This window comes from Erithacus rubecula (genome assembly GCF_903797595.1).
Source record: "Erithacus rubecula genome assembly, chromosome: 3".
Classification (NCBI taxonomy): domain Eukaryota; kingdom Metazoa; phylum Chordata; class Aves; order Passeriformes; family Muscicapidae; genus Erithacus; species Erithacus rubecula.
In genome coordinates this window covers 89,552,482-89,578,529 of record NC_136689.1, presented here as the reverse complement: position 1 = coordinate 89,578,529, position 26,048 = coordinate 89,552,482, and the positions used below count along the sequence as shown (strand labels likewise).

The following is a 26,048-nucleotide window of genomic DNA, read 5'->3' as shown; positions in this document are numbered from 1 at the left end:
TTGAATCAAAGTATCATGTTCACTGTAGTTAAAGTAGTTAATATTTGCCAGATTAGCTTGAGGCATTTTGATGTAATGTGAAGATAATGGTGGCACAGCGTGCTTACACAGATAAAATAAGACATGTTCACGTCCAATGCTTTTCACAGAAACACACCATCAGCACAGTTCCTCTTTAACCTGCAAAATCTTATTTTACTCATACCTTCTACAGACTGTGTTGTAATAGTGCAGGAAGTGATTCATTTTAGACATACAAATGTAGTTATACTTTATCACTTTTCTGTTTCAACTTTACATACAGCAAGTGGGTAAAACTTCAGCAGCGTTTAGCTGTGTGAATTAACCCCATGGGCTATGCCCACTGTGGCAGCAGAACTATTTGTCAGCAGAATTTCTTCTCACAGCCTACTCTTATCAGAAGACAGATGCGATTACTAAGCTAAAATGGTATGTGAAAACATATGGTGTTTTGGAGTTGCTGGGTTGCTGTGGAGGATAAATAGCTCCTGACCCTAACCAGGATCTTTTCATGAAAAAAGAGCGGTGTCCCTATGCCTTATAAAGGCATGGGCAGGCTTATTCCAGCGCTCAAGAAGGGGCGGTAGCGGGTTCGTGCCGCTGAGGTTTTTTTTTTTCCAGCAGCGGTCGCAGGCGAATGAAGAAGTTGAGCTGAAACTGCGAACGCTTCATCCCGGCACTGAGCGGCAAAACTCAGTCAAGAGAGGAGGAAGCCGGTGAAATTAAAAACAAAACAAAAACAAACAAACAAAAAGAAACCCACTTGGTCATGGGGAAATCAGGTGAGCAAATGCCTTCGTGCAGTTGGCCGTGTGTCCGCACAAAGTCCGTGCCTGGCTTTGTGCTTGGAGTGTTCTTGGCTTTCCTCGGAGCAGGCTGCTTTCATTTGTGCATGGTACAGCCTGGGAGGAGCTTTCTCTCTGACAAAGGGTTGGATTGGAAAAAAAGGGAAAGAAAAGCAGCCCCCTCCTCAGCCTGCACGGTGTAGAGGTAGCTGTATTTCATATACAGTTTGTATTTTGTGACCTAAAGTACTTTCGCTTTGCTGTAAAAAAATGGCTATGAATCCTATAGCTTTAAAGTTCTTTTGTGTCTTGCTGTCTGACAAAACTTATTAGCCTTGCAGATAAGCAGCAGGATGCTTCGAGGGGACAAGCTTTATCACCCTTCCTGTCAGAAGTATTTAAATGTAAGGTTTGGTTACCATTTAGCTGAGGGCAGCCTTGCTCAGCTCCTAAGTCTCTCCCCAGGTGTGCAAATATTCTTTAAGCCTTTCCCTGCTGTTGCTGTCTGTGCTGTTGGTTCTTTCCCCACTGCTCCTGTCTGTCTATGTGTGTGCCCTGCTCAGTTTGGGCTAGGAGAGACTTCTCCAAAGCTGCCAAGGACCCAGAGACCTTAAGAAGGGAGTGCTCAGTGCCCATAGGATTTTCTCCACCTTTATTCTGTTAAGTGAGTGAAAAACTGTCCTGAATTTCTAAAACAGCTGTGAAAGTGGATGGGACTTTTTGTTCTTGTTCTAAGGGCATTGTTTCTGTGACAAATCAGAGCCTGGTGGCATGTTGTCTGTCTGTCCTGTGTGTGAACAGCACGTATGAGGACATGCTCAGCAAAACCTAGTACTTGGTTCACTCAAAACTATAGGCCTCCAGAGAAACTTAAGGAAAAATCCTTAAGTTTAAAGTTTAATACTTTAAAGGGCCTCAGCATGGGTGTGTTGGATTTTTTTCCCTTTTTCTTTATTTTTAAAGGTCAGCTTGCTAGATGAGATCAGAGCTGTCTGCAAATGTGGCTGTGGAAGGCTTACTGTATGACACCCAGTCCAGACAAACCACCTGCTTTTTTTTTTTTTTTTTTTTTAAAAGTCCAGCTGCTAGTGGGTGGGCTTGGCCTCATGTCCTGGCAACCAGATTGGGATAAATAACCCCATAAAAATTTTAGTAAGTGTAGTTGATGTGAAGTATCAAGTTCTGCACTTCCCATGCTAACATCATAAGAGGTACAAATGCCAAATCAGTGTAGTGCCATTACATTAGCAAAGCACATTGGGCAAGAGCAGTAGAGACACTCCACTGTGCACCTCCCAATCCCCAAAAGAATAAAAATCTCCTTTTGTTTTAATACATGCAATTTGCTAGAGCAGCCATAAGGCAATTACTACCTTAATTTTTTCCCTGCATATTTATTGCTGTGCATTTGTTGATTTTTACAAACTTGGGAACAATGACCAGAAACTCCCTCTGCCAAGGCTTAGGTAATGTTTGCATCCTTAAGTGGCTAGACAAATAGAGCTTGAGATCTAGGTACCTCTTAAAAATGTTTTGTCACTTGTGTCACACTTTTCAAACCAATGTTAAACTGGGTCCAGGTTATTGTCTTTGAGCTGTGTGCAATATTTTTAGATTAATCGAAAACTGAGATCCTGCCCTGACAATTGGTTTATTGTCTAAATTCCATCTGCCGTTTCTAGTTCACTGAAGTCTTCAAATTCCTGTCTCAGATCATTCAGTGTGGCTTGCCTTTGGATGGGGAGAGCAGCTGTTTTACAGAGTACTGCTTCCTCTGTGTTTTGTGCGAAATACAAAAGGTGTTCCTGCTCTAGTATTCCTAAGGAGTGATGCAAACACATTCTCTGTACTGTACATGGGTACATGAGCATGTAACAGGTTGCATGACAGATCTGCCTGACCTCAAAACAGATTCCTTGCTCTTCTCCTGGGTCAGAAAGATTAAGGCAGAGATTACCTGAAGGTTTAATTTAAGGATGCTCTAATTCATGACAAGCAGAGCCACTACTTTAATATGACTTTGTATTACTAGTTGTTAGATTATATTTGAATCAATGTTCATTCCAAGTGTCAGAGCTAGAGACTTAGCATTGCTTTGTTTCACTGGATGGAGCTGAGTGTTGAAAGCATCTCTGACTCAGCTTTCTTTCTTGGAAGCTGCAGGCTGACGAAACCAAATTGGTATTGAAACTTCCTTGTCAGGGTTAGAAAAATACCTCCCGTGCTCATAACTCCTCCAAATACTTAAGCCAAACATGGAGACCCCCTCTGTCCTCCCCCAGGTCTTCTCTTTTCAGACACCTTTTGGATTAGTGGGGGATGCAGGCAGCCGGCCCCACAGACCCCAGAGAGCTCTAATTAAAAGGACAGGGATAAGTATTTCTGCAGGAAAGGAGGGGATGGTGAGCTGGCAGCTCCTCGTTGCCCTGTAGCTGAGCCTGCCATGCTGGCAGGGCTCTGTTCCCGCTGAAGCTGTGCGCAGCCGGGATGCTGTGGCAGCCCTGGATACCCAGGACACCCATCCATCCATCCATCCATCCATCCATCCATCCATCCATCCATCCATCCATCCATCCATCCATCCATCCATCCATCCCTGGGGGCAGCTGCAGGCGGTGCTCAGGAAAGCAGCTGGCTCCTAGCTCCACTCCTCCGCTTTGGAGCACGTGGATTTCTGCTGAGCAGTGGGAGTCTCTGAAAAGGCTGGGATGGCGGGAGGAAAGGCTGCTAAAAGTCTTATTTCTCCCACTTCCCCTCGGGTTCAACGTCGTGGGGGAAGGGAGTTTGCCCCGCTTGCTCCCTACGGGGGAATAGCTCTCTCATTCTGGCAAGTGGGTGTCGAAGTCGGGTCAGTAAATACTGCTATCATTTTACAGAGTTTGGGTTTCTTTTTATAGTTTGGTTTTATTTTTCTGCTGTTTTTCCCTTTCGCCCCCCTCCCAACTTCTGGAAATGTGGGTGGGACTCCAGAGAAAGGGCTGGGAGTTTCTCAATTGCTCTGCATGTTGAGTCAGTACAAAAAAAAACAAAGAGGGGCTGAGAAAGGGTTTTGACAAAAGGAAAGAGACAGGAACCAGACTCAGTGTAGTTTTCCATGCTGGTTTTAATCTCATTTAGGGGCATGTTCTGGTTTTTAACTCTTAAGATACATCTTCAGAGTACAGTAAAAAGGACTGTTGTGTTTTCTGCAGAACAAGCTACATCTTCAGCTGAAATGCTGACTTGTACTTCAGCATCCTGGTAAGAGACAGCTGTGGCAGGTCATGACAAAAGTACAGGCATACTAGACAAGTGACTTGTTTACTCTCTGAGAAATGAGATACTCCCAAGATGCCAAAATGACAAACAGTTGTGCTGGCTGGCTTTACAGTAGTGGTGGGGATAGGAAAGATGGATTATTCTGAATTGTTAGAAACTGAGCTTTTGCATTTGGGAACATTGGGACATTTGCAGAACTTTACAATACAAGTTAGTGTTTCTTTCTTTACACCAGAACTGAACTGGGGGTGTGTGGAAAAACGACATTTCAAAACCAAAGTTAATTCAATTCATAGCCCTGCAGCTCTATTTGTTGTGTACAGAAGACATTGATTGTTGGGTTCAATAAATAGAAGATAAAAAAAAAGTCTTCCAGGGATGTGTCAGGATGTGGCAGTATCCTGGGCCCAATTTTTAAACTGTTTCTTTCTGTTGAACTATCAGGGTTTTGGTGGGGGAGGAGAATGCAGCAGCCAACCCATGCAGCAGTGGTTGCTCCTGTTCAACTGTTAGATTATACCCTTAGCTCCTCATGTTCAAGGCAGATAAATACCAAAACAAGTGGGAAGGGCTCAGGAAGAATAAGTTAAAATGTGGTGGTTTGTAGTAACTGAGATACCTGCCAAGGTTTCCCATGCTACTGTGTTGTACCTTTAAAAAAAAAATAAAATAAAAAGTTGAGCATGAAGAAAGCTTTTGTTACTGAAAACATACAAAGCCTGCATCTTCTATCAGTACACTTGATGGTGTCTGTCTTGCCTGGATTTGAATTTTCTTCTGTTGTTGCTCTATGTGCAGGAACAAAAAGTATGAGAAAACATGTGTTTTGATTTTAACTGTTTTGTTGTTTATCTCAACAGGCCAAAAGGCTGTAGAGGCTGTGCTGTTCTCTGAAAGATAAGTTGGAGCCTATCTCTGTTCTGTTTTTACAGGCAGATGTAGGCAAGTTCTGCCCAGTCTGTGAAGGTCTGAACAGCAGCCAGAGCTGGGCTGGGTGGCCCTGCAGAGGGGGATGAGGTGTGCCCATTCTCCCTGGTGCACAACTGGCTCCTGTGCAAGTAGGTGTGAGGACGTGGTAGGAGTCTGGGGTATTGTGTAGGAAAACACTATGGGCCTGTTTAGGTCACTGTAAACATCATTTAATGTACCCCTGGAAATGTTCAAGGTCAGGTCAGATGAAGCTCTGAGCAACCTGGTATAGTTGAAGGTGTCCCTGCTCATTCAGGAGGATTGGACTAGATGACCTTCAAAGGTCCCTTTCAATCCAAACCATTCTATTATTCTGTGATTCTATGAAATAAATACCTTTCTTGAAAGATTTTGAATTGTGAGATCTGGAGTTTAACCTGTTGAGCAGAGGGATGAAAAAGAGGTGATGTAATTGATAGTAAATATGAGTAAAGATTTCTGTGCCTCCCTGCCTGACTTGGCTCCTGGATAGGTGAGTTCACACACATCAGTGATCAGAAGAAATGTGCATGGCTGTATTTCCATGCCTCAGGGAGGTACATGAGTAAACATACTTTGGGCATTGCCACAGCTATCTTGGATGTCCTTGGCAGGAAAGGAAGGTGGGAGGATATTTGAGCTGATGAGATTAAAGCTAGTTCAGGTATGCCTACCCCAAACCATGATAGAACATGGATGGTAGGGGTGTAAAATGAAGGAGCATATCCCAGGAGCCATGGGATAGTTCTATCTCTCTTCAGTTCTTGTTTGCAAAATTCTTCACTTTCCAAAGACTTTGGTTGGCACCACACAGCTAGCAGTGCTATGTAAAATGACATTGGCACTGGGTAAAAACGAAATTATGTCTGTTGCTGTTCCATCTACGGAGCATAAGAACATGCAGCATACAAAATAGTAATAGAAAAATTATTCCATTACAATTCAATTATTTCTTTTCAATTACTCAAAACAACAGATTTCTGTTGTTACTCATTACTGAATAGAGTTGTGCCTTATTTTCTTCGATAAATTTCTGTAATTATAAACTCTAAGCAGTTGCAGTTTTGGGGAAAGAAGAGATGAAGATTACATTAATTACTTCTGTATAGTGTGACTCTAATGCATGCAGGTCACTTGTGGGTTTGTATTTGGAAGTGCCTGTGCCCTAGAAATTCTGTGGCAGTTGGATTTATGAACAGAAGGTCTTTCTGATGGGAGAGGCTCTTTAGTCTTTTTAAAAGGGATAGCAGCATACACATTAGCTGCCTACTAATGTTTTCTCTGTGGGTGTGTGGCATGATTACAATATTCAGGTGTCCTCCCTGGCAGAACAGTAATAAAAACAACAGTTTTGATTGTCTTTCATGCAAAGCCAGGGCTGTCTGCTCTGGAGATTATGAGCAGTCAGTTCCTTGTGTAAGATGAGCACTCCATGGAAGTGACTGATTGTTGGTCAGTTTGGAAGAGACAGGGGCTACAAGCCAAGGACTTCTCCTCACACCTTTGCCTGAGTGAAAGTGAAAACTTGCTTCTATCAGTGCTCAAGACTGCTGATTAGTGCTGCCTGTTTTTTAAATGCCTGTATCATGGAAGGCTCTGCTGCCTCCAGTTTACCAGGTGTTCCTTTTTAATCAGGGCAATCAATTGCCTTACTGTTTATAAAAGGCTTTAAGTGAGGAAGTAATCAGCACTGTCTCTTACAGCAAGAATAGGATTTGCAATCAAAGAGTGATGTGACTAATGTCATTGAAACATTATTGCATTGGAAGTTTCATATTCTCAGGCCACATGCCCCAAATCGGGTATGAGGGAAAAGAGTGTGTTAATCATATGGCATGGGTAATGCAAGGTTATTAAGTTGCCAGTTTGCTGTACAGCAACCCAGATACTAAAATAAGTGAGGTTCTTGTCCACCAGATCCAGTTAACTCAGACAGTTTTCCTGAAGCTCACCCCAGTGGTAAGAAGGTGTGTGAGCAAATTCAGGCAAAACTGGATGCTGAGAAACATCACAGAAACTCCTCCCTGAAGAAGGATCTCCTGAGCTGCAGGGAAAGCTATTTTGAGCAGCAAACATAGGAACATTCTGGGAAACTACTCCCATTTAAACTAGTATCTAATTATAACTCCCAATTCCTTTCACTTCCCTCAGCAAGACTTTATCTTCTAACTTTTAGTAAGGTTACAGGATAATTCAGGTTGGAAGGGAAGTCATGTACCAACAATTATGATATCTCTCATAAATGCCTATTGTATAGGATGGAGATCTTGCCCTTTTATTGAATTCTTGATTGTGTGAAAGGAGACAAGAAAGCTCCACCCACGATACAAACTTTCTAAACATAGTATGAATTTATCTTTCCTTTCCTCCAGGATTTATGCATAGTTTCATTCCTTCTGTATATTTCCAAACAATCAGCCAGTTATGTTAGAGAAAAAGAGAATTTAACACTGAGGGAGATCAGTTTTTATGGCTGGAAATGAGTCATGAATTGCAGTGTCATATCCATTTTCCCAAATGACATATGGCATTAAGGGCCTGTCTTGGAAGATGTTACAGTCCCAAATGGGGGGCAAGACTGTTAAAAACGTGCAGAAAGAAGCATGGAATATTCTCTGCCTGTGTTGCTGCAGACACCAGCCAGCATGAGACCACCCTGAAGCATTTGTGGCTTCAAACCAAAGTGCTGAGTCAAAGTGCAGTGGAACATGACAGTCTTCTTAACATTTCTCTTATCAGTTAGACATCCATCACTTCTCCAGAGAAGGAACACTATTCTCAGGCTGTGAAAGATTCAGCTAGGGCTGGTTTCCAGAGAGTTATGTTTCAAGTGTGGATAAAGATTAATAATAAATGTCAGCTCTCATAGAAGAGTGCAGATGCAAATGTGGGCTTTAGAAGCTGGGGTGTTTTACTTGAGAATTTTGTTTGTTTCCAGTTGATGAGTGTACTTTGAGAAGTTTGTCACAATATCAGTTACCTGCAACAGTAACAAAGGCCTTCTTGATGTATTTACTTTGTAGTTCCCTAAAGCTTCTAATTTTTTTTTTTTTCCCACAAAGATGTTGGGCATTCTAAAAGCTGTATTTACTGCATTCTTATTCCATAATTCACTTCTGCTTCCAGGGCAGAGTAGAGCAATTCTGCAGAATCAAGGAAGACTGAAAGGATTTCAGTTTTAAAGTTGAGCTTTAAACTCAATGTTTAAACAGTTATTTGATTACCTTTTATGTGTTTTGTATTTACTTTGTGTGTGTCTTCTCCATGTACTCTCACACTTGGCTTCTGTTGTGATTTAGGAATGGTGTTCTCCAATTTAGTGTTCCCACTGAAGCCACCCCAATGATGCACTGCTCTCTCAATCCCCTCTCTCCTTACCCATGGGTGGCTGGAGAGGAGAATTGGAGAAACAGAAACCAAAGATGTGTTGAGCTAAGAACAATTTACTGGAAACAGCAGTAAGAAACAGTTTACTGGAAAGAGGAAGAAAACAGAGAGTGACAGCAACAATATTAATAGAAAAATGTACATGACAGGTGTGAAATTAATATGCTACTGCAAAAATTAGCTATGGCCTGGCTGGAAGCAGGACAGTTTCTTTCTGCCCGGGTTCTGGGCCCAAAAGAGTAACATGGAAGTAACATCCTGTTATTACATGAGCACATTCCTAGTTATTTGGTTTTAGGGGAAGATTGAAAGTTGGGGTCATTATTTCAATTTACCTCTAATGCACACATTGAGTGAAGAGTTTGAAGCCTCTGCCATGGTTCAAAGAGAGACAGATATAAAGGTACCCTTCTGTGTAGGATTCTGAATGAGGTTTCTTTCATAGTAATATAGTGCAATTTGGGTTGGAAGAGAGTGTTGAAGGTTCTCAAATACAACCCCCAGAGCAGGTCTATCTTCAACTACATTGGGTTTCTCAGAGCCCCATCAAACCTGATATTAAATGTTTCCAGGGATGGGTTATCACCAGCTCTTTGGGCAGACTGTGCCAGTGTCTCAATACCCTCATAATAAAAATATTCTTCCATACATCGAGCCTGAATCTACTTCTTTTAATTTTAAACCTATTACTCCTTGTCCTATCACTTCAGGCCTTATAAATTGTCTGCCTCTCTCTTTCTTATAAGCCCCCTTTAAGCAGAGGCCACAGTAAGGTCACTCCAAAGCTTTGTCTTCTCCAGACTGAACAGTCCCAACTCTCTCTTGTTGATAGCATTATATATTAATTATTTGAAGGCTAAATAGAAAAACTTAGGATTTATGGAAAGTAAAACATTGCCAGTGGAGGTTTATCCATGAAAAATAGGACAAAAAGCACTGAGAAGAAACAATACCTCTAGAGATTGATAGAGGGCTCATTTTTGAGTCACCAGGGTGGACACTTAGGCACAAAAATGTATGCCTGTTTTGCTAGTCATGTGTGTACCTGCTGTAATGTTATGTGTCCTGAGTGCTGAGGTAAAGGCTACCCACAGCATTTCTGCTCTGTAGGGATTTGGTGCTTTGTGGAACAATTCACTGTTACCAGTGGAGGAGGTGCAGTTGACAGCTGCAAAGGTGATGCAGGGCAGCTCACCTCCAGGTAACTCACCTCTGTTTGAATGCCCAAACTAAGGCAGAAATGACAGGAGAAGATAGCTCCAAGAAGAGGCAGTATGGACTCAGGCATGAAGAGCTCTTCATGCAAGAAAGATTGAGTAGATTGGCACTGTTTAGAGATAGTAAGAACAGAGAAATAGAATTCTCTGAAAAACAAATGTGATGGGAAAAGGCAACCTAGATTCCTCTGCTTATTTTTCCCTGTCACACAGTTATCAATGAAACTGGAAGTCCAAGAGCATAACAGCTGTAAGGTATGTTCTGTACCTCATCATAGCCTAGAAATTCGTCACATGTTGCCATTATCTTAGCCAATGTTCCAGAAGAAAAAGAAATAGAGGCAAATAATTGAATATTGAGGAGCAAGCAACTGCATCTAATACCTTCAGTTGTTTTACTTATTGAGTTGTGTAATGGTTCATCACCAAACTTAACTCTCTGGCAGTAGAAAATAATTTTCTTCTAGCAGCTTAAACAGCTTACATTAAGGGAAAGAAGTATGTCTCCACAGCTGTTTGGGAAGCTGTTCCCATTTGGGTGGGAGCCTGAAAACTCCCATTAACTCTCACTTTTAATGCCTGGCTTCTCAGTATATGGAACACTTGTAAAATGGAAAAACTTAACATGCATTCTAAAACAAATCTGAAATTTATCTGGCACTTGGGCGTCCCTCTCCACACATCATCAGGCACAGGAGAAGCTGTACAGAGGGAGGTGGTTAGCACATGAGCTTGAGTCACAGAAGATAAGTATTTCTATAACAGCGACCTTTGAGGGAAGGGGAGGATGAAGGTTCTCCAGGGACAGCATAGCAGTGCCTGCTGTAGCTAGAAGCAACTCAGTTTTGTCCATGACTTGTTACTGTTTGTAAATCAGAAAGTTAATGCAGAGCTACATTTTGCAGTATTTCAATTAATGTATGGACTAAGCACTGTGAAAATCTGTATTTCAGTTGACTTTTTTAAAATTAGAATTTCCATTTGATGTTGTCATTGAGAGCAAATGATTTGGATAGAAACCTCCATACTTGCAGGTCAGATTGTTTATTTACTATTCAGTGCTGAGTGAGTGAGATATTAAGTCTAGGTGATAACAGCCTCAAGTTTAGTATGGTCTCAAGCAAAAAAAAACCCCCAAAAAACCAGTAGCCTGGAGTATGTGATGCAACTTTCAAAGCTGTGTCTTTCAATGTCTTTATTTTGTAGGCTGTCTTAAGATTTGCTTGCTGGAAACTTATACCCCTGCATCAGGGAAGGGGGTGAATTTGGTGTAGGCTTGCTTTCCTCAGTGACTTCTGATGGATGCTGTAGAAATTGGTTAACTGTGTAACAGAGCAGATGAGAGGTTGAGGACTCTGGCCTGATAGAATCAGTGAGCTGTGAGTGATGGTAACAAGAGTGATGGGGCAGGTTCATTAGCAAAAAGGAGTTTGTGTGCTTGGGTACCAGAATGGAGGTGCTGGTTTTTTTGATGATGTGCAACTTGTGATACACAAAACTGAGGGAGAACTGAAGAGGAGGAAGGTGGTGGGCAGATGTCACCTTGCTCATGAGAGCTGCTGTGTTATACCAACAAACTGATACCAAAAAAATGAGCCTGAAAGCATGTTATGGAGAATATATTAGCTATATATTGCACAATGACACTTTGGTCAGGGAAGCGTCAACCCAAACTCAGATTGTGTTCAAAAGATTTAAGGTACTGCATGAAATGCAGTAATAGCATGTAATGGCTTTCTTATGTGCTTTGGACAGTGAGATTATTTTAGGGTGCTATATTATCCCAGTGCTATTGAGGAAACTGGAGACAACTCCCAGAACAGCATGAGAATGAGCTGGGAAAAGTTCTGAGAGCAGTGTGTGCAAACTGACAGCTCTATTGTGGGGAAAGTGCATCATTACAAACAGCAGAGGAGAATATGCTAATACAGCAGAGAATGATTGATTTTAGTTGTTGGGATCAAGCAGTGAGAAGAAGTTGAGAAATCTAAGGTAAATAACAGGCAATGCTTTCTAGTCATGGGATCTGTTTGGGTTTCTGAAGTGTCTTACAAGGGAAAATAATGGTAGTCATGCTAATTGGAATATTCAGAAATTAAGCTGATGAATCATTAATAAATATAAAAACCCATGCCACAGCAGTTGTTTCTTTCCTTACCACTTGCTGTTTGTGAACATATTTGTCTTGAGCCAAAAAAAGGTGCATTTTGAGATTTCTATGAACTTGTACTATAAAATGAATTAGAAGAACAGTGCATATTTCAAAGTACTTGAAGAGATCTAAACATTTTAGTATCTTCATTCTCTTTAGGTGGTGCCCTGACTAATACAGACAATTCTTGCATAGAGGGAAAATAATTTTTATTTTTAATGCATCTCCTTGAAGGACTTGTTTGTTGCTTACCCTGAGATTGAAATGGTGATGCAGTGCACTGAATTTAGTTGTTACGATGAATGTCAGTCAAAGTGATTTCTGTTTTAAACTTTGTTTTAAACAAACTGATTGACTACCCTTTAATCCCCTTGCTATTGAGCAGAGCACTAAGGATCACCGTTTTCTTCAACTTTTGGTGAGTCTGTAGCTTCCCAGTGGGAGTGTCTGTTAGAGTTTGTTTCTAGATCAAAGGCATTAGTGGTTCATTTCATCCTGCTCCCGGGTAATGAGGGTGGTACTCTTGTGTTCTTCTGTCCAGCCTGCACCAGTGGCATACCAGGTACAGGATGTGCTTTTTCTGTCTTCACTAATGTCTGTGTTTGACAGACCTTTCCAATCTTTTAATGTGATTTCAGCTTCCAAACAATTTGCTGAAGAAGTCTTGAAAGTGCACAATGACTACAGGAAGAAACATGGAGTCCCCCCATTGAAACTCTGCAAGAAGTTAAATAGAGGAGCCCAGCAGTGAGTTCAGTCCTCTCTTTTCTGTAATGAGATTTGTAACACTTTTGTCTGTCAGGTTTGACTGTGTTTACTGCAAAGATATTTGCTTTTTGACGTGCTAACAAGCAGTGAAGACTTACTGAGTAGAAAGTGGGGGACTGTACTCTTTCATCCCCTCTTTTTCCTTCACATAGCAGTAGCTGGTCACATGGACACTTCTGTGATCACAACTGTATAAATCTTTCTTGGAGCCTTTTTCAGATGTGGACTAAATCTGTCTGCACTGGTGGGTGTCCTCTGCAGAGGGCAGTTGACTAAAACATGCTTCACCACCACTTCTGTCAGATGAGGGATTGTCATCTGCAGGAGAATATCTACTCCAGCTGAAATAGTGAGAAAAGGACTTTATGGTAAGAAGTGGTAACTACGATCAGTGGAATTAGGAAGAAGTAATATCAGATTAATTTATCTATCTCCCAGGCCCAAAAGTAAAAGTATTATATATTCTCTGTTCTGTCAGGAAGGAAACATCTTGCCTCTTTTCCAGTGTTGAAGACTGCACGACTTCTCAGTCTAACATACAGTGAATCTATCTTCCTGCTCTCTAACTTGTCTCTCTTACAGAAGTTTGAGTCCAATACTGCTTGTCCTCTTTACTGTAGTTATGATAACCAGATTAATTTTCTTCTCTTTACAGCAATCTTTTTCAAAAAGCAGATTTCAAAATCTTCAATTCTTTTTCATGCTGATCCTCATAGTAAAATGAGATAACTGAGGGAGTAAATGCTGATTAAGCTATTCAGAAAATAATTTGTACTAAATGTGGGTAGTTTGATCCCTACTCTAGACATAAGATCTCCTCCCATTAGCTTTCTACATTAGCTTTCTATTAGCTTTTCTAAGCATGCAGATTTCTCTGTGCTGGGTGGTTGAGAGACATAGATGCTACAGTCTTTCCAGAACATGATTTATTGTCCCAGCATGACGGGACACAGATGAACTGACTCCTAAATTTCTCCCAGGTCTTGTGCTGTACAACACACCATGTAAATGGCATTTGGACATGACCTCTGGCAGCAAGAAAAATCTTGGTGTTTTCACTTTTTCTTTCTTTTTTTTTTTTTGTTGTTTTCCTCTTAAGACACCATTGTAACTGGATATAATATTCTTAAGACTTGGAATGCCAGTGACTCATCCACCAACCTTGTAATCTGCTGGAGCTTTCCTTCCATTCTTCTAAGGGGTTTTTTTTGTTTGTTTGTTTCATGCTTACAGTGAGGAAGAGATTTCATTGACTTGTCAATAACACTTGTTGGGTCTCAGAAGTGCAACACTTGGTTTGAACAAGTCAGCTTGTATGAATAGTTCAGATTATTCTATGAAATATGCATTGCTCCACATTTATCTCTAAGGGTGTTGTTGCCCTTGCTGGGTATTTTTAGATCCTGCAGAAATTCTTCACAGCCATCTTTGGTCTCAGTTGATGCCCTGCTGTGATGAACAACAATAGGAAACCTCTCTTTGGTTGAGGTCTGTAACTTGTAAGAATTAAAAGACAGGTTCAGAGACTGGTAAAACTGGTTGATAGCCGGAACAAGAAATGTTTTGGTCTGAGTAAAAGACATGAAAATTAAAGAATCTCATATTTGTAAAGACATATTTTGCATATTTTTAAATTAAAAGAAGAATTTCACCTTTTCTTTGAGTATATCCTACATATATTCCTTTGTGGATATGTATTTGGTGTAACTCTGACTACTTTTCTGTGCTTCTCTACCTGTGTTGAAAATGGTGTTTCCTACTATTTTCAGGTCCAGTTATTGTGGCAGGTGAGCTGACTATTGGATCTGTGCTTTAACATGAGATGAGTCAGCCTCAGCAGGTTTATCTCTGACTGTGATGAAGCATAGGGTGATGATCTCAAACGAAAATCTCATGCTTTCAACTGCTTGAGCTGGAGTGGATTAAACACCCTTTGTCTCAAATCCCTGGCAGCTTTATCTACCTGCAAAGTGTACTTTGTCCCAGTCCTGTCTCTAATTTGGGATAGGAGGAAAAACTACAGGACTGTAGAGATAGCATCTAAAGATCCTCTACTCCAGGGACTAGCAAACTGACAACTGAAAAGTTTTCACTATTTCTAAATTAATGGATGTAGCTAAATACTCTTTTTTGTTGGTTTGGTTTGGCTTTTCTTTTTGGTTTTTTTTTAGTGGGAGGATTAAGGCAGAAGGAAATTACAACCTAATGACTAAGGTACTAGCTTGGGTCAAAATGTTCAGCTGGACAAAATTCATGTCTCTGGCAGATGCCAGTAACTCATGATTAGGGAAGGAGTAGGAGGACAAAACAATTGTGATCATTCCCCCATTCTCTTTGCCTGGAAATTACAGCTTTGTTCTGGAAATTATGGTTTTCCTAAGAAGTAAGTTGTATCCTCATTTATTTGTTGCTGTTGTTTAATATGCCATGCAGATTGCTCCCCGCATCCATACACTGTGAATTTGCTTCTCTCTTTTTCAAACTCATGTGTGCTTTGGTGTCTGCATTGTCCTGTGGCAATGACTTCTGCTGCACATTTCTGCTGCACAGTGTGGAAGAAGTGCTTTGTCTCACTTGAATTTTAAATCTCCTATCTGATGACTCTCTGTGTTGCCACTATAAGAAATAACAAATGGTCTTTCCAATTTCCCTGTCTCTGTACTAAAGCCTTGGATAAAGAGAGTAATTGTTTTACCCATGGTGTTCTACTTAACCCCATTGTTCTAAGGAAATAAAATACATCCCACACTCACACACATGTCAAATTCTATAGAAACAGTGCTGCTTATCCCCATGTTGGTTTACACAGTTGTTACCTCAGAGGCTCCATGTGGTCCCCTTCTCTTCCATCTTATTGCCTGGTACATTGCTCTTTTCTGCATTTCACTTTTTTTCTTTCATTTGTAAATGTAGGGGGTTTACACTTGCTTTGACTGAATTCCCACTTCTGTGTTTTTTCCAGTCTCACTGAGAACATGTAATTTACTCCTGTGAGGGACCTGGCAATGCCAGGGGGTGACACCTGTAGCAATTGCTCTAGGTGCTTCCCTTTCCACCAGCAGCTGTGGCTGAGGATGGCCATTGGATTTCTGGGTGCTGGTTAAAATGTGGTACAAGGATATCTGCCCTTTGATTTATTCTGGGCCCTTCTCAGAATTTATACAGACATTAATGAAAGACAGGAAAAATGTGTTTTTCCTTTGTCTAGCTCATAGATCTATGTAACCTTAAAGCATCTCTGGCTTCAGGGCTTTGCAACTTGTCATCTTCACAACTCCTTGTTTGCATATCCTTCTCTCTCTCCTGTTCCTCCTCCTTTCTGCTCATTGCAGCTGTGGTCCCTGACCCAATGTGTGGATTCCTTTGCTAGGTATGCAGAAGAACTGGCCACCACCAGGGTCCTCAAGCACAGCTCTGAGTCTGCTAATGGGAATTGTGGAGAAAACCTGGCATGGGCATCCTATGACCAATCAGGTGAGCTCTCTTCTCTTGCTGTCTCACAGACTCCTGATAAATACCTTATCTCAAGTGCTTGGGCTCAGAGCATGTGGTTGCAAGAGTGCTGGAGTTTCCTCTGTTTCATTAATGCATCCAGCACAGCCCAGCCCAGGCTCCCTGGGGACAGGCTGGTGTTTGCAGTCACTTATGTGTCCTGAGAGCAAGAAGCACATGTGGGCACAGGGGGAGTAAGTGATTGTGATGGTGTGTTTTGTGCCTTTGGAGGCAGGGCTTGGCAGCCAGGCTGCCTTTAGTGGTACCTGTGTGTCCATGGCAGGAGAGAAGGAAGCTGACAATGCCCATGCTTCACCTTCATCCTTAGTTTGTCCCAGACAAAGAGAGGTCTGCCCACAGCTGTGGTAAGTGGAAAAATGTCTCTTGCACACTGAACAGCAGTTCCTTTTGTGGGGGCAAAAGCAGGGGACTGGACACCAAAGTATCAGTGGCTAATGTCCTTCTACTAATACTTTCCTCTCAGTCAGCAAACAGGCTGTAAGGCCTTTTCCATGATTACATTCTTGAAGACTATTTTACTCCATGTGTTTTCTGATAGTAAATGTATTATGTAACTGGGAGCCTTTGGTTTGGGTCTGGGAGCTGAATTTTGGTCAGGGTGAGCCCTTAGCTGGAGAGAGATTCAGCAGACTCTTCCCTTCTGTGTCCTTCAGTGGGCAGGGCTCATGCCTCAGCCTGCTGGAACAGCAGGTGGGATGTATTAAAAGTGACCACTTGCTTTCTTTATTCCCATCTACCCCTGGAATTTCCAGCACAGCCCCAAAGAAGCAGAAGCTTGTTTCTGCAGGCTGGAGGCTCTGTTTGAAGGACCTGGAAATTTTAGTATGTTTTAGTCCCAGGGATGCTGTTTGGCTTCTTTTCAAGTGTCAACTCTAGTGAGCACATTTTCATGTTGAAAAAGAAACTCATGGTGGAAAAATACAATTTGATCTGCTCATATTTGGCATTCTATCCTTTTCAAGGGTGTGAGGAAAGGATTTGGAGCAGCATGGGAAAGCACAGATGTACAGCAGAGTTTGCGTAGTGGCTATGACTCACTGACTGAGCTTACTTCTTGTTTGTGTTAATGGCCTGTGCTTCTTCCCTTGAGGTTAAAGCCACAGAATTCCCATTTAGAGAGCTGGAAACATAACACACAAATCCTTCTACATAATGTCTGTCTTTTCTCTGGCTCTGGTCTGTTTTCTTTAAAGCAGAGTTTCCATACAGAACTTTCCAGTTTTGAGAAGTTTTGGTGCTTTTTATCCACAGGATTAAATGCCATGTTGAGAAAATTAAGCTACATCCTCTTTTGTTCTGTGAAACATTTCTACATTTCCAATGCAGCAGGATCACTCAAAGTACCATAATGAGAAAGCTAGTTCTTCAAAGGAAGTTATTTTCTCATCTAGGCTTAGTCTTCACCTCTGTGGAGTTGGTTCATTCTTCCTCTTTTTCTCATATAGTTCCCTCTGGATAGTTAATTTGTACCCTGCTCAATGAGGCTGAAATTTGGATTAAGACATCCATTCAGGGGCTTAACAAAGGCAGGCAGTGTCTTCTGGTTTCTTTCCCAGATAAAGCAAGACTCAATAAACCTCTAGAATACTCTGTATTCTCTCTCAAAAAGCGATGCTGTTGTTTATTTTGGCTCTTAGTGAGCTCTCTAATAATGCCAGAAGATACATTTCTTGTTTCATGGAAGATTTAAGTTTTCAACTATAGAGGCTTCTAATATGACTTCTCTCCTGATACAAGAATACCTTGAATTCTATTCAGGATTTTGGAGTTACATAGACTAAAGCTGTTGCTAGAAATATGTTTATCCCTGTAATCCAAGAAATAGCTGGCAGCTGTTTCCTCCCTCCAGTCCTGAAGGAACTGCTCTGTGGCAGACTTTTCTTTGTCTGTGTTCAAATAAGTGAGCTGTCATCTGCCTCTAGTGCGAGAGACCACAGCCTGCTTGGCAGCTGTGCTGTGTCAGGCTTCTCAGGATACCTCCTCTCATTTCTCCTGTGTCAGGAGGCTGAAGGCAAGCACTGGATGTCTAAATTCTGTTTGGGATGGCTGCTGGGACTGAGTAGAACATGCCCTGTTGCTGGTAGAAAAACTGAGGCTTATGAACTCTCTAGAGAATTTGTAAGAGAAATCCACAGTGTGCTATCACCCAGCTCTGTCATGGGAGGAATCTGAGTCTCCTGAAGTTGGGATAGAACAGCACAAGCACTGTCTGGATGAGTGTGCTCTGACTGAAGGCCTGCCTTGATATATCTCTTGCTGAATTACACCATACATTAAAATACAACACTGTTAAATAAAGTAAAATAAAATAAGGACCTGCATGAGGGATGTTGAAAGTACAAAATTGCTTCCAAAAGCCATTGGTATGACTTTAGTCTAGGTAGATATTTTAATATGAAGGTAGTGTTAAATCTACCCTCTTTCCCCTTGGACTGGTGGAAGGAATGTTGTGAAAACTTAGTTTTTAAGTAGATCACCAAGGTGCTGCCCATTTGCTGAGAAATATGGTCTATGTGATTCTATTAGAATGTTTTTGGCAACTTAGTTGGATTACTTGAAGATTTGAGCATTCTGTGGTATGAGGAGAAACAGTAAGGCTGGGCTGAGAGAAATTAACTGGAGGCTGGGAATGTGTGTCCAGCCTTACGTACACAAACACACATATAGCATGCACATGTGTTTATGTGCAGAGCAGCACAAACAGATGCAGTCAGTATTAAAATGAACAGCACCAGTGATCTCTTCCTCTTTCCTTTTCCAGCTGATTCCATTATGTGTGACTCGAGTATATATAAGTAAATTAACACAGTATATAAAAGTACGAATATCTATTTCTCAGTAAATGATTTAAAAGTGTATATAATGTATATTTTATAATATGTTTATATATATATACACATTACCAGTAGCTTGCACCTGGACATAGCAATTCCTGAGGCTGCAGTTCCACTCCAGTTGTCAGTACAGTGCATCTCACACACACAGGTCCCTGGCTGCTGGCCAGAACCCACCCTGCAATGGCCATACACTTCTGTAGCAACTCCTCCCACAGCACTTCACCTGCTTTGCTGGTGCTCCAGTTGCTGGCACCAGACAGAGGTCCCTGCAACCCTTGGTCTGGTACTGGCTGCTGGCACTCACACCCTCGACATCCACACAGAATGGAGTTCCTCACCCAGGATAGCTAAAAATGACATTTAATGAGACAATAGCACAACTGATGAGATAAGGGCATGGCCAGGCAAGAGTAATGGCACTTGCTCATATGCACTGACCCCTTGATAATAAGGGGGGCATAATTTAGACTGTTAGTCCTGCATATGGGCTGAGCCTGCATGGTCACCCCTCTGTCCCTCTGAGAAGGCTTGAGGCACAGCCAGTGTGGTCACATTGCAAGCATGTAGCTTGTAATTAAATCACTATGCTGGTTTTGGTCCTAGTCTTGGGCAAAACTACAGTTGGACATTAGCTCAAGGATTGTGGCACCAAGTTTTCACGTGAAGAAGATTGTCCATCATGTTTAAAACCCATTAGAGTGAGATTCAGCCTGTTCTGAAATGAACATCTAGTAAGCCTGGCTGAGCATCAGGGAGCTCTCTCTCACTGGGAGAAGGGTGGAGTCAAACTGTTTCCTTAGTGAAAGTGTTGAAACTCTGAGTGTGCTTTACAGCAGTGGAAAGAGGAAGGGTAATAAAAAGCCCAGCAGAATATTTATGAATCAGTTCCAGAAGCAAAGCAACAGAGGAGAAGCTGCAGCTCTGACTGCAGGGCAGACTTATGTGCTTGTTCAGAGGAGTAAACTTTATAATTTCTGGTCTGATCAGGAATGAGGGATGTCAGCAATTTCTTTTTAGTGTTTTTTTTTCCTTCTGACTGAAAAACGTTTTGAACAGCAACCAATTTCCTCTATTTTTGGAGCAGGGGGATGTTTTCAATGAAACATTGAAAAGCAATCAGAACAGACCCTAAATATGACTGCGTACATTATTCCATAATACACATAAATGGAAATATTGTGGTCAGTTTTCTGAGGATGCAAGGGGGTTTTCCTTAGTCCCCTGTATGCCAGCTATCACTTTCAACACTGGTTTGGCTTGTGTCCCACCAGGGCATTGTTTACTGCTCCACAAAGAGCAAAGAATGAGAAGAAAAGTATTTCAGAGGAAAGAGAGACTGTTTAATCATTTGGTACCTACCTGCCTTTTCAAGTGGTAATATCTTCCACACTGGACTCCCTCACACTTCCTATGTCATGTGGCAGATATAATTAATTCCTTTCACTTACAGGACACTTCTTTAACATGATTTTAAGACAGAGTTTGTCAAAAGTTGCCTAGTCCTTTGGTGACCTTCTCTTTTGCTGGAAAAAAGCCAGTCTTTATTTCCTCACAGCTTATGAGGCCATGACTCTTAATTCAAGGATGATGACAGCAATGCTATATAACGAAAACTTGATCCTGCATGTGAAAAATGGGGAATAGTGATCAGCTTCTTGGCTTTAACTGCCTGGCCTCAGTTAGTTGAAAGCTTTCATCCTTGAAATCTGGGAATTAACACATGATAGACTGTGCTGCCCAACTATGCTCATTGTCTTTCAGGTACAGGATTGAGGCAGTCTTACCTGATGCCATTGCTATCTCCCTTGACTTAAAAAACTAACATTTTTTCAAATTATAGTACTCTTTAAATTAAAAGAAAATTAATTATGAAGAGATAGTGTTTGTCAAAGCTTTCATGTGCCCTGCAATACTTGCATTATAGAGATTTTAAGTTCTGTCACATGCAGCCTAGGCACACTTCTCAGAGCTACAGTAAGCAGAGTGGCAATGACTTTCACTTTAAATATTGTTTATACTATATCACACTGATACATTAACAGGGGGAATAAAAAGCTGGCAACAGTGAGAATGCAGTCCTACATCTGTTAAAATTCTACTTGTGTAGTACATCACTTCAGCACTTGTACACATAAAATACATGGGCTTCATAAGGCCTGATGTGTCAGTCATGTTCTGTACTTCTGTTACACCCAACTTACCACAAACCCATTCTAAATCCTCCATAGCTATGGAATCTAGAGTGGGACAGGATGATCTGATTGGTTTTTTACTATGTGCTTTTTCTTTTCTCTTTGTATTGCATAAAGGTCACTACTTGCACTTTATTTTAGTCTTCATTTTAGCTTTAGCATGAGTAAGAAACAAACAAATAAGTATGTGTTGCATACTTCAACCATAATACAGGTGTACTGGGTTTGGTTTTTTGGTACAAGGAGAGCAGGAAAAAAAGATACCAATTGCTATTCCTGAAACTTTTGCTTTCGGAAGTAAGAGATGTTTTGTTGCCTTTTTATGTAGAAAAAATTCTTTGACTCTACTAAGCACTGTTCCTAACAAGCAGTGTGGCATATAAGCTCATAGTACTTCCAGTTCATAAAGCTCTTTAGAGATGGCATTTCATTAAATATTTGCTTATCAGCTAGGGCTCTGACAGCCAGCTTGCCAGGCTAACAGCATCATCCTTTTAGCTGACTTCAGTTATAACAAACTGAAGCTTAAAGACGTTAACGCAGTGTCTGACTTCTAGAAGTGAGCAAGTTTAAGATTTTTGGCCACAAAATAGCAAAGCATGAGTCATTGCTCTTCTGCAGCCAACAGTCCACCAGGGACCAGCATTCTTCATGATGGCAGGCTTAACAGCTTTGGCAGCTTTCTTTGAAACCTCCTGGCCTTGTGTGCATGATGCATCCTGGAATGCTAAGCAGAAATTTAATTATGGAAGTTGCTCAGGGAAAAACCTGACCCCTCTCATCCCCCTGGTGTTTGACACAAGAATTTCCTAACAAACAGTAATGGAAATCAAGTAACATTTGACATTTGTCTGCCTTGCATCTGCAGATTTTGGTCTGAGCTGCATCCCTGGCCGTAGTCATTGTCTTTATACAGCTGCTGTCAGGGAAAACCTTGGGTAGGATGAGACTGTGCTGGACACACAGACTTCCTCACAGAAGCAGCTCCTCAGTATCTGAGGTTTCTTCTGTAGTACCCTGGATTAGAGTGCCTCAAAATGGACCTTCACAATTGCTTTAGTGCTAGGTAGAAATCACTAAAAATAAATACATTCAGAAATTGGAAATATTCAATGCTGGTGAGAACATGGGAAACTAAAAGACACCAGCAATTTAATTTTTCTTTGGTTTACCTGGAGCTGGAAGGGGTAAACATTCACAGGTCTGGCCTTTTGCTGAGAAAATGTGGCACCCAGGCGTTTTCAAACACATTTTAAGAGGAAGGAGCTGGTGAAAGCTGTATGTGTAAGCCTGGTGATAGGAGCACTTATCCAAGATGAGGGAGATGTTCTTTGTTACCTTCCAAGCTCAAAGTTACAGAAGATCTTACTGGCCAGGCTATGAGTAAACTACACTTTGGTGTTTATGTCATGATTCTGCAGCACATTTCTTTTGTCTTTCAGGAAAAGATGTGGCTGACAGATGGTACAGTGAAATAAAAAATTACAGCTTTCAAAATCCTGGGTTTTCTTCTAGGACAGGTAAGTTCAGACTGGGAACTGTCTCTTCAAAAATGAAACTTCTACTGTCATGCTAAAAACTGACAAATGTATAAAAGGCCCTGAGAAATTGGAAACTAAGAAAAATTTGTAGGGGTTTTTTAGTACTGCATTTTCCTACAACTTCAAAGTTTTGAACAGGCAACTTAGTTTTAAAGCAAATTAATTTGTAAGAAATACTAAATTGGAATCACATAGGAGTCTTACTAAATGTACTGTGTTGTTTACATTGACATGTGACTTCTGCTGAATTGTATCACTCCCCTCACAGATCACCAGCTAAAATTTGGAGATTGGGAATAGGTTGTTGGCTGTATATTGACAATCTAGTGCAAAAGGCATTTGAAAATGTTGTTCCTCAAATAATGCTCAAGCAAGAGAGGTACCTGACCTTGTTTCAGATTAAGAAAATCACTCTTGTCTCCCTGATTCTGGGATTTGCCTATGCATAGACGGAACAACAGTGTAGGGGTGGCTATTAAACTAGGCAGAAGAAGCCACAAAAAGAGTGGGGTTTTTGGAGTTGCACATGCAAACACATGGGGGAGTGTGAGGTGGTTTAAGCAAATGAATAATAGTCACTCCCAGAACTGCTGTTCACACCGCAGGAGCACAGACTGTGATGTCTTTGTCAAATTCTACATCAGATACTTATCAAAATACTTCTTTCATGATTCTCCTGCTACAAGTTCTTATTTGGATATAGGACATGAAAATGGGAATAGTGTTATGAAAACAGATCAGATCAGAGTTTTTCAAGACAAAATGCTAGAGGTAGGGTTCCTTTTCATGTCCTTAACTTGTTCTCATGTTAGACAAAGAAGAAGCTGTCTATTGTTCTTTCCCCCCACCTCCAACACTCACATGTTAAAGGGAATGTTACAGATTTAATATCTAAAGGGAGCATTTATGTTTCTCTCTTCAGGTCACTTCACAGCAATGGTTTGGAAGAACACAAAGAAGATGGGAGTTGGAAAAGCATCTGCTAGTGATGGCTCAACCTTTGTGGTGGCTAGATATGACCCAGCTGGAAATGTAGTAAATCCAGGCTATTATGAAGAAAATGTTCTTCCTCCAAGAAAATAACTCTATATTTTAAAGGTAGTTTTATTGCTTAATGACAAGTGAAGATAGATTTGGACCTAACAGTGTTTGAAATGAAGCCCGATTCAATGAAATCTCCTGTGTGATACTGCTGTTCATGTCTCATTGTGGAGGAAGCAATTACATGTTGCTTGAGTCAGTCTGCACATCAGGCCCCTGTTGTTTCTGAGGGGCCCCCAATTTATTTGAAGATGAACTATATGCAGCATTTCTATAAAAGGGATAAAAGGGGTAAGATTTTTTTAAATAATTTGCATGAACTCTGTGTCAGCATGTGAGTAAGCACATGTTGGATGTCTATTTTTATTAAACAAACAAATTTATAGCTTTCTGTAAACTGAAGGTACCAGCTTGTAATTATATTATGTAGTCTCAGCTGTCCAGTACTTTTTAATAACTCTACCTTTGTTGCTCTGTCTTTACTTCCTGCTGTTGTGGGACCTACTCTCTGCAAATGGAACACATGCAAAACTTCCTGTATGAAGGAAAGGTACATGTGTAAAATGTAGTGGAATTCAGACCTGTGTGTTTTTATTATGATGATCTCACAGAACACTAAAAGACTGCTGGCAAAACTATAGCCATCAAGCAAGATGTAACTAATGCATGATCTAAAAACAAACCTTAAATTTTTTAAATCCCATTTTAGATGCTGATATATAAAATATGTTTGAGATGAGTATATTTTAAGTTCAAAGTGCATCCTACAGTTTACAGTATGTATCTTGTATTTTAATCCAATTGTTTGCTTCTGTTGCAGAAAAATAAGATTCTCCTTTTTCTCCTTTTTTGATATTTATGCACAAAAAGTTTCTTTAGTGGTGCACTTTGGATTTTATTTCTCAGTAACTTATTCTTTATTTCCTAAGGAATATCTTTTAAAGGTGCCATGCTATACAGGCAATAACATTCCCAAATCATCTCGTCTCCTTTAATAATGTAACAGTAGGGGTATTCACATTGTCATAAATAAGAGATATTTCATCTTTATTCATATCATTCAATAATAGTGCTATGTCATATGCTGGATTGATGCCTTGAAAACAATGAAGATTTAAATTCCTTAACAATAAGCCAAGCAAAAATTCTGGGGACACTCTTTTCTCTGATTAAATGCGGATTGGGCCATTTTGGCCGGGTTCATAAACTGTGCTTCAATCTGGGGGTTTGTTTTCTTTGTAAGACTTTCTTTTGACTTTTGCTGAGTTTCTGTATGCCATAATCTGGTTCATGGACAGTGCCATTACAGAAATACTTCTTTTTGTTTACACAGTTGTAATGAACTGCACTCTGATGGTTTGATTATATGACACTGCGATGCTGTTTGTTACAATTTTCTGCTGTAACCCAGAACTTGACACATATCATGAACAACTGAAAAATAAATATTTTTGAATATGAACTATGCAAGCCTACCTAAGTCTTTGAATAATCCTCAACTTTTATTTCCAGGACATTACCATATGTTACTTTTGTAACATGGGGGCAAATAAAAGCAGCAACTATTCTAGTCCAGGAAAGAAAGAAGAGACCTTGTGAGAGAGGCTAAATCATAGAGCAGATAATAAATCCTCACTTCAAAAAAGACTGGATGAAGAGTTGAAACTGTAGAGGTGTTCTCTCATTCTCTCCCAAGCTCCTGCTCTGTACCTTGTTTCATTCTGCTGCTCCCTCTCTCGGCTGACGTGTTGTCAGTAAAGAAAACCCCACTCAGGTGTGTTTGTGTTTCAGGAACTGCAGCCTTGGGGCCTTCCTCCCCTCAGCCCTCAGCTGACAATAAAGATGGGAATGAAAACAGGACTTTCTAAAAAAAAAAAAATAGGCTTGCTGCAACTGATGTAAAGTTAAAAGCTGATGTTAAAGAAATTGGCAGTATTAACATACTCTGTTTTTTTCCTAATGGCTTTCATGCTATTGACACTTGAATGATTGATGCAAAACTGTACATATTGTAGTTGAGTGAGTCAAGTTAGAATCTTTCTCTGCTGCCACCTATGTTTTATTTTAAGTTCAGAGAGAACTTGGAAGGTAGGTTAAGAGAGGACAAAACAAAACAAAGCTTTGCTTAACTTTGTTTAAAATGCTAATGGCAAGTGAACTTCTGGAGGTTTTTAGACAGACCATTTTGAGGGAGCATCAGAAGTAACTGGATATAGAAGAAGCACAAAGCCACTCAGATCACCTTAGTGCTTGCTTCATGCACTCCATAGTCCATGCCAGTATGACTGGAACAATTAAAAAACTCCACACTGTTAATTTACTTCTCTATCACCCAAGATAATGATGCAATACCTTCTGCAAATGAACTCTGGCTGTGCAGCAAACCAT

At 40.7% G+C, this 26,048-nt stretch overlaps 1 protein-coding gene across 1 annotated transcript; it reads left to right on the top strand.

Moving 5' to 3' along the window:
- The first annotated feature begins 493 nt into the window (after window positions 1–493).
- Window positions 494–25,125, top strand: GLIPR2 (GLI pathogenesis related 2). The gene is made up of 5 exons (XM_079300911.1): window positions 494–803; window positions 12,407–12,515; window positions 15,907–16,010; window positions 22,521–22,598; window positions 23,542–25,125. The coding sequence occupies exons 1-5, from the start codon at window positions 791–793 to the stop codon at window positions 23,700–23,702; spliced, it is 465 nt and encodes a 154-aa protein (XP_079157037.1). The 5' UTR covers window positions 494–790; the 3' UTR covers window positions 23,703–25,125.
- Window positions 25,126–26,048: the final 923 nt, after the last annotated feature.

Coding starts and splice junctions, on each gene's coding strand:
- GLIPR2 (XM_079300911.1), top strand. Junction 12,516..15,906: donor TTAAATAGAGGAGCCCAGCA/GTGAGTTCAGTC, acceptor TTCCTTTGCTAG/GTATGCAGAAGAACTGGCCA. Junction 22,599..23,541: donor TGGGTTTTCTTCTAGGACAG/GTAAGTTCAGAC, acceptor TTCTCTCTTCAG/GTCACTTCACAGCAATGGTT.